Source organism: Chenopodium album, chromosome 9 (genome assembly GCF_948465745.1).
Source record: "Chenopodium album chromosome 9, dcCheAlbu1.1, whole genome shotgun sequence".
Classification (NCBI taxonomy): Eukaryota; Viridiplantae; Streptophyta; class Magnoliopsida; order Caryophyllales; family Amaranthaceae; genus Chenopodium; species Chenopodium album.
Genome location: NC_137842.1, coordinates 6,830,955 through 6,840,259, shown reverse-complemented (window position 1 = coordinate 6,840,259; position 9,305 = coordinate 6,830,955). Strand labels below are relative to the sequence as shown.

Sequence of the window (9,305 nt, the reverse complement as noted above, 5' to 3'; positions counted from 1 at the left end):
TATTATTGAAACTTGCAACTTGCAAACTAGTTAGGTTCTTGGTTGTTCACGTCTACTAGTTTGACAAGGTCTATGAATTAAAGCTAAGACACTATTCCAACATATGCGACATAAGAATCAAGTACTAGGCAGTAGGCACCAAGAAATATCGTGGCTGGTGCTCATAATATGGACAAGCAAGCCTTTGTAACTCGCTTTATTTTCATCTCAATTTTTTAGGTGTTCAACAGTCTTTAGGGTGAGTGATGAGAATTGAACCTAAGATCTCCTGAAATTGGAAGAGAGCTCTAACAACTTGAGCTATCTCTCCCTGTTGCTTTTCATCTCAATTTAAGAACCATAAACTTCCTCATTTTCTATCATCGTTTCCCTACATTTAAAAAGTATGAGATAACTTTTATTAATAGTGTTTGGACAATCTTATGAATAGTGTTTGAACAACTAGAACCTCTAAATATTTATTTACTTAATTGCCCTCATTAATGTTAACAACTTTTTTTAAAAAAACTTTTAAAAATAGTGTGTAGTCATTTATACCCCTAAAATGATTTGTATACATATTTTCCTTTATTAAGGTTACTAACAAATAAATATTAAATGTACATTATTTTATCCCCTTAATACTGTCAAATAATTCATTCAATCAACTACCTTAACAGTTTCAACAACTTACCAGTTTAGCTCCATTATAATTACTGTTGCAGATATAGCCTAAGGCCCTGTTCACTTCACTTAAAAAAAAAAAAAAAAAAAAAAAAAAAAAAAAAAAAAAAAAAAAAAAAAAAACTATAAAAATAATTTTAGTTTAGTAAAAATAAGTTCAGTTTATTAAATTTTATTTCAGTTTAGTAAAAATAATTTCAGTTAAGTAAAAATTAGTAACTTTAAAGAAGGAATATAATAGAGATTCAGTAAAAATAATTTAAGTTTAGCAAAAATAATTTTAGTTCAGTAAAATTAATTTCAATTTAGTAAAAATTAATTTAAGTTCTGCAAAAAATAATTTCAATTCAGTAAAAATAATTTCAATTTAGCAAAAATAAGGTGAACAGGGCCTAAGTTTAACTCAAGCTACAACATGGGAATCTATAGCTACGCAAAAATGCTTTCAAATGGCTATAACGCAGTGTAGCTCTAGTACTTACTATCAATGTATATACCAAAAGCCAAGCCAAAGTAGCTCTTTAGACATGACTAGTACTACTACTGCCGCTGCTGCTACTACTACTACTACTCTTACCACACACTCCTCCTGTCTGTTGTTGTTAACTATAAGAAAATAATCGATTGTCGTTGTACAAGTTTCGAAAGACATATAATTTTGTCGGAAAAACCGAAAATTTCGACGGAAATATAATTCATCATGAATTTCTGACAAACTCAAATATTCTGTCAAAAAACTGTCAGAAAATTTCGATGGAATATTAATCCATCATATCGAAATATATGTACAATCTGACGGATTCATATTTTGGAAATTTCCTATTGGATTAATTATGTCATAAATTAAAATTTTCGACGGATTAATTAAAAAATACAAAAAACCTTAAAAACTCTGTAACCTAACCGAGAACTCAGTCAGCCCCCTTCTTTGATCACTTCTATGTTTCCCTTCTTCTCCTTCTCTCTCTCTTTTTTTTTTTTTTTTTTCTTTCCTATATTTTTTTATTTTTATTATTTTTATTTTTTTTTATTTTTTTTTTATATTTCAAGGGTTTCTCCTTCTCCACCCCAAAATACCATAGGCCCAGACCTAAACCCCTAACCCTACTCGATTTTTTCCCCTTTCTTCTTTCTTTCTAAAAAAATCGCACCGTTAAAAGTTCGCAACAACACCTCACGCACAAAAACTCGACTAGGGTTTTAATTGTTTGAACAAGCTAAGGTTTTTCATGTCAACTTTAACCATTGCATAGAGTTTTCATGATTGAATTTGACCTTTAAAACCCTCCTAGAGTTTTTAAGGTTGAATTTGACCTTTAAAACCCAAATTCAAGCAAATTTCAAGGTTTTGTTTGTGAAATTCAAGGCATGTTCTTTTTTCTTTCTTTCTTTTATTTTGGTTTTTGAGATTTTTTTTAAATTTTATGGTAATGTGTGGTTGAATTGCGGTGGTGGTGGGTGGTTTATGATCATGGAATTGCGGTGGTGGTTGGTGGTTTGTGTTTGGGGAATTGTGGTGATGGTGGTGTTTGGTTTGTGTTTGGGGAACTTTTGGGTGGATCTAGGCCAGTTGTTAGGGTAAGAGTGGGCTAGTTGTTTTGTGCGGATCTGGTTTTGGTGGGTTGGGATGTGGTTTGGGAGGGGATAGGGGTCGTAGTGGGAATCTGATGGAGATTTTGGTGGTCGGGTGGTGGGTGGTGTTGGGCGTCTAATAGGGTGGTGGTACGGGTTAGGGGTGCTGGTAGGGGTGATGTAGGGTTTTTTTTTTTTTTTTTTTTTGTAACATTTTGTGACGGAATTTCGTCAGAAATTTCTGGCTGAAAAGTGTAAATGCTGTCAAAAAAGTGTTTTCGATGAAAATTCTATCGAAAAAGTTCGTTTTACCGACAACTTTTACAATTACAATTTTCGATGAAATTCCGTTGAAACACATTTTCCAACGGAAAATTGGGTGTTTCGAACGGAATAATTCGTTGGAAATCGCTTATTTTCTAGTAGTGGTTGTTGATGTTATGTTGCTAATGCTAATACTTCCACTAGAGTTGGTAAACGTGATGTGTTGTGTCACTCGTTTTGTGTTCATGTTTGATGTTAAACGGGTTTGAGGATCTCAACACTAACCCGACCTATTTAATAAACATGTTGTATTGACCCATAAACTAAACGTGTCGAAAGCTCTTAACAATAACCCGCTTTTTTGGGGTTTTTCGTGTCGTGTGATAATTAGTAAAAATGTTAGCCCACTCAAGATATATACTACCTCCATTTTTTTTAGTTGACACGTTATGACTTTAGCACTATTCACACACCTCTCTTTGACTGTGTTTTGTGCGTTATACGTAATGGTAAATATAATCATGTGGGATCTTGTTAGATTCGTCACGTTATAAACTTTTAAAATATCAACTTTTCATAATTTTCGCTTATCGATAATTAAATATATTAATGATTGAATAAGTGCATTGGCAAACGTTACTAAAGAAACATGTCAACTAAAAAGAAATGGAGGAATTATATCAGAAGTTCCATATATTATTAATTAATTTCTTGAAGTAGGCTGATTCGTGTTTTTTTCGTGTTGGAGTTCTCAACACTAACATGACCTATTTAATTCAATTAAACTGTGGCGTGTTGACCTGTTTTATTATATGTATTTTAAACCCTTGACACTAACCAAATTATTTAATGTCCGATTTGTGTCGTTTTATCGTGTCGTGTTAGCTTTTGACATCTCCAATGGCTACTGTTATTGCTGCTACTACTACTAAAACTGCTATTACTGATTTGAGAACAATTCTTTCGAAATTATACATAAGAGTTGTTCCTTTTTTGTTTTACAAAATTCAACATCTTGCACTTAGATTGAATCAGAGAAATATCTAATTCTAGTTTCATGAAATCAATATAGTTTTTACTATCAATGTGCATGCTGTCCAACTTTAATTTGGAAAAGATAATATCTTATTTTCAAATGAATGTAGCTAATTTAACAAAAATACAGTACAATATGATAAGGTGACCCATTTAATGCATGGTTTATTGGTTGGTGTACCCGGGTGGCCGGGTGCACCATGCAGTGAGTAACCATGAAAAAAAAAAACATGTTTTTTTAAAATGATTATCATGTTATTTTTGTAAAGACTTTATATTCTTTGTAATGTCATATTTTTTTGTCAAACACAAGCATGTTTTTTTGTTAAACACAGATACATTCTTTTTCAAACATTAGTACTGTATTTTTTTTCCGCCCATATTAATTAAAATATGCCTTATGTTCTTTTCGGACGCATGGTGCACGTGGGTGCACTATGCTATTTTCATAATATATTATTATGAATTTATTTAATGGATTACATACAAAGATACAATGATTACAACCAACCTTACAATAATAAATTAATATTAAAACAAAAATAACGAACACAGAAATATTCAAAATATCATACTAATATATTTGATATACGTTTCATACTTTCATACGAATGGTTTCCATAATTCTATAGTACTATTGTACTAAAATTGGTAGTTGGGCCAAAACCTCTAGAATTATTACCAAAGCTTAATATAAGATCCATATCATGTTCCTAGGCATTGTATATTGGCATATTGTCAATATGGCAATTAAAAAACTAAAAACACCGATTATTTTTATCAATAAATCTTGTATAAGGCTGGTGTACATTAATTTTATTGTAAAACGGCCAGTTTAATTAAGAATAATTTTAACTATTTTACGGTAACTTTAATTCCTTAAAGAGTATTTTTTAATTTGTTGTTGGTTTAAATTTTATTTTAATAAGTAAGTTTTTATACATTTATAATCACATACTATAAAGGCTAATATCATTAATATATAAATAGTAAGATTTTTCTAAGATAAAATTTATTATTTGAAAAATAATAATTTTGTAGTACAAAGGGTAACTTTAAATACTTTTAACATAACTTTAACTGTACCGGTCTTACAATAAATTAACATACACTGACCTTTTTTTTTTTTTTTTTTTTTTTTTTTTTTTTATTTAGAATTTGTGTTATGGATGAACTTGGAGCATCTCCTGCAATTCCTTAACAAAAACATCCATTTTAGACGGAGGCAAGGAAATGGGCACCACAATCATAGTCTCCCCTTTCTTGTTCTTAAAGGATATAAAGAAGCTTGCATCCGGGACCGAACCATTACTTGCCGGACCTCCGAAAATCGGCTTCCCCCATCCGAAATCAACGTCTGCGAACCCTAGATGCCTAAGGTCCGACACCACGTAAGACTGATGCACGGTAAATTCTGGCCTATCTTTTGTTACCATAAGGTCCATAATAGATCTCATATATTCCTCATTCACTTCATTTTTAGTGTTCCTTATTCGTTCCAGAATAAATCCAACTTTGTTGTTACATATATCCCATGCTTTAGCACAGATAGCCGGAAATGCACATGCATTCCCGTAGTATCCCTTAGCTAGTGGAGGATTAAATTTATTCCTTGCGTTCACAGCGAAGAGTAGACGTACCTCTTGACTAGGGTCGAGTTTAAGGGCTATGGTTCGACAACGCCACAAGGAAGCACATATGAGGTCGAAGGAGGAGAATTGTTTAGTTTGAGCAGCAACATGGCGGCGTAGGGCAGCAAGCTCGGTAGGTCCAAAGAGGAAGGATTGTTGGATTAGCTCGAGTTGATCATTGGATTGGTGGTTGATAACTTGATGTTGGTCGTACTCAGGGTGGGGAAAGGTGACTTTTGGGGAATCTCTAGCAGCTAAGCGTTCGCGATCCCAAACGGGGAGGATGGTTGGGGTGGCAAAGCCCCTCCCTATCTCACCTATAGCGTTCATTAGCTGCATTATGCCACTACCATCGTTGATAACATGGTTTACTCGAAGGGCCACTATGAATCCTCCGCATCTTAGACGAGTTACCTATGTATCACATTACATAGAAAAGCAAGTGATTCTTTTTTATTAGATTTTATTTTAATTAGTTATAAAATCAATGTAAACAAGGCTATGCAACAAATTAGGTCATTTGGATGAAGAATATTTGTAAATTACCAATAAAACTATATGATACCCCGTCCTTAATAGATTTGATTTGTTTTATTTTCCTTAAAATCACATACTAGAATACAAATCTATCTATCAACTCAATATAACTTTTTCTTTGGTCAATTTCCCTCCTTTTCCTACTAACCTTTGAACACTTGTTTTCATGCTACCACGCAAATGATTATGCCAACAAAACACAAGGTAGGTTGGTAACTCAATACAACTTTTCATAAAGTGAAAAACATAAATGATGCAAATTTTCAAAGATATGAGAAATACTACACCTTTTTTTTTTTTTTTTTTTTTTTTTTTTTTTTTTTTTTTTTTTTTTTGAAATTATCACATTACAATCAAATAGCCATGTTATAAATATTTTATTAAGTAAAGGGACAATAGAGCATGGATTAATATTAAGTACCTGAATTATTAGCAATGGGGTGCCAAGCATTCCATTAGTACCAGGAATGTCATAAAGCAAATCCTCCAAAGGAAATGGAGGATGAATTTCATCTCCAAAATCTTCAAGCATTGCATCCGCCCTAGCCTCGATGAAGGGTACACCCTCACCCGTGCACTCGACACTTAGCTTCCTATTCGGCCCTTCTACTAACCGACCAGCATAAGGGTAGAAAACCACAAGAGCCTTAGCCAAAGCATCCTTTACCACCTTCACCGGGTCTTTCCCCTCCATGGAGGGATCAGCCCTATAAAACATTATGCCCGGCATATGGAATCGAAGACCCTCTTGGTCATCAATATCCGAGAGCGGTTTTAGCTCCCTTGGTGTAGGCTCAGCCGGGCACACTAGCTCTGGCTCCCCTCGTGTTACGTTTAACTCTAGGGGAGTCATATCATGTACCATAAGAGCCATATTAGTTGGTCGTCTAGACGTCAAATAATACTAATAATCAAGCTTAATAGAGGTGTATAAAATGAAATCTATGAGATTATGAAGTTGTAGAATATATGTTAACGTCCATATATTATTTATAGTATCAAGATTGAAGCATATTCTTAGATCGACCACGTGATCAAGCAAGCAATAATTTTATAGATTCAATTAAAGGACATAGTATATAAATAAAATGGACAAATTTCGTCAAAGAATTGAAGGGCGTAAGGAGGTGGCTAACAAGCAACTCTCATTAGTTAAAGCGATAAAAATGGGACAAAACTGGATAAGTACTATAAAATAGAAAGACCTCGAGCATTGGTCACAAAATAATACTATTTTCATTTCATTTTGTTTGTCGTGGTTACTATTTATTTGGTCAAATTTAAAAACATTGACCATGATTAAATTCACTAATATTCATTGAAAAACATATTGTTTTTTTTGGGTGGAAATTAATATATTGCGGAACCTTCTTAGTGGACGAATAGTTCTAAATGTTAACTTATACCAATTTAATATGGGAAAATACAAGTTAATCTGTCAGATAAACGAATTTTTGTTAATCTGATGGCATTTTTATAAATATATTGAAAAAGCAGGGTCATTTATTCAGTACTTTTGGTGAGCTGTCCAATTACTGTTTGCAACTTGCTTTTACTGTTTGGTGAGGAAATTACACATGTAGTCCTCAACTAGTACACGAAAAGACGCATATACCCCTCAACTGGTACTTGAAAAAACAATTATACCCCCAGATAAACAAATTTTGTTTATCTGGGGAATTAAATGGGTAGGCCTCATTTAATATCATATTATCTCACTAATGAATGAAGTCGGTCTCGCAGCTAGACCATGAAACAACGATACTCATTACAGTTATTCGCCAAGTGTCATGTCATGTAGGCAAAAAGTTAGTATTATTATGACACATATGATGCTAAGTAAGTAAATTTTGGATATATTTTTTAAGAGAAAAATGTTGTATAGAGTTTTATTGTCGATATAATTCAAATATTTTATCTATACAAAATTAATAATAACTTTTAATAAATATCCTATAACATAACTCGTTCTATTTCCATCATAAATTATTTTAAAAATTTCTTTAAAATAAGATCCATTAATAATATATTAGTTTATTTTTATAAAAAATAGTGAACATTGCTAAAAAATACTTACAATTCAATAAAAGTAATTTAAGTTCAATAAAAATAATCTTTTAACATTTTAATATCATATTATCTCACTAATAAATAAAGTCGGTCTCGCAGCTAGACCATGAAACAACGATACACATTCCAGTTATTCTCCAAGTGTCAAGCCATTTAGGCAAAAAGTTAGTATTATTATGACACATGTGATGCTAAGTAAGCAAATTTTGGATAGATTTTTTAAGAGAAAAATGTTGTATAGAGTTTTATTGTCGATATACTTCAAATATTTTATATGTAAAAAATTAATAATAACTTTTAATAAATATCTATCCTATAACTCGGTTCTATTTCCATCATAAAATTATTTTAAAAATTTCTTTAAAATAAGATCCATAAATAATATATTAATATTTTTTTATAAAAAATAGTGAACATTGCTGAAAAATACTTTCAGTTCAATAAAAGTAATTTAAGTTCAATAAAAATAATTTTAAGTTAATGATAACATAGTTATATTTAAGGATTTTTTTTTTAAATAACACCACAAATTTTTTTAAAAATCGATTATAACACCACTATTTTTCAAATTTTTATTATAACACAACAAAAATATCAAAAAAATTGATTTCACCACCATTTAACGGATTTTTGGATGTAATCCGTCAAAGGGAACCACGATGGACACGTGTCGATAAGACATTGGTTAAATTTTTTTAAAAAAAACCGTAACCTAAACCCAGCCAACCCCACCACCAGCACCACCTTCTATAGCCGCGCCAACGCCTAACCCAAGCCGACGACGTCTCCTACCCCCCCGAAACCCGGTGAAATTCTCCCTTCCCTTTTTCCCCATCCCCGAAAACCACCCCAACTCTACTTAACCGCCACAAATCACCGCATACCCACCGCAATTAACCACCTACCACAGCAAACACCAACCTCGAAAACCACCCTTCCTTACCTTTCACCCTCAAAACGGCCGAAATCGACCATGAAAGCCCTCGATTGGTCGATTTCGGCCGCCAATTTCGCAAAACTAGGGGAAATGGGTGTGGATTTTGCGGTAGATCGGGAAATGGGGTGGATTTTGCGGCGATTAAGGATGGTTTTTGCGGTGGTTTGGAGGGCTTAAGGTTGTTTTTGGGGACGGAGAGGAGGCGAAGTGGTGGATCGACGGTCAAAGGGGTTGGTTTCATCGGATTTTGTTGGGGCACTGGATGCCGGCGGCAGTTGGCGGTTGAGGCAGGTGGTGTAGAGGTGGTGGGATGGCTAGGTTAGGTTTTTTTAATATTTATTTAAACCACTAGACACTTGACACGTGTCTTGTACGGGCCCCACTAATGGATTCCATCCAAGAATCTGTTACATGGTGGTGAAATCCAATTTTCAGATTTTTTTTGTGGTGTTATAATTAAAGTTTGAGAATTTGTGGTGTTATAATCCATTTTTTGTAAAATTTGTGGTGTTATTTTTTAAAAAAAATCCTATATTTAATTTATTTAGAAAAATAGAGAATATATAAAAATAAGTTCTAATCAGTAAAAATAATAT

The 9,305-nt window shown here is 32.8% G+C and overlaps 1 protein-coding gene across 1 annotated transcript; it reads right to left on the bottom strand.

The window, feature by feature from the left end:
• Positions 1 to 4,697: 4,697 nt before the first annotated feature.
• Positions 4,698 to 6,576, bottom strand: LOC145559495 (benzyl alcohol O-benzoyltransferase-like). The gene is made up of 2 exons (XM_081620913.1): positions 6,124 to 6,576; positions 4,698 to 5,579 (listed from the first exon to the last, which is right to left on the bottom strand). Exons 1-2 carry the CDS (start codon positions 6,574 to 6,576, stop codon positions 4,698 to 4,700), a joined length of 1,335 nt encoding a protein of 444 aa, XP_081477039.1.
• Positions 6,577 to 9,305: the final 2,729 nt, after the last annotated feature.

Coding starts and splice junctions, on each gene's coding strand:
- LOC145559495 (XM_081620913.1), bottom strand. CDS start 6,576: ATGGCTCTTATGGTACATGATATGACTCCCCTAGAGTTAAACGTAACA. Junction 5,580..6,123: donor CCCCATTGCTAATAATTCAG/GTACTTAATATT, acceptor TGTGATACATAG/GTAACTCGTCTAAGATGCGG.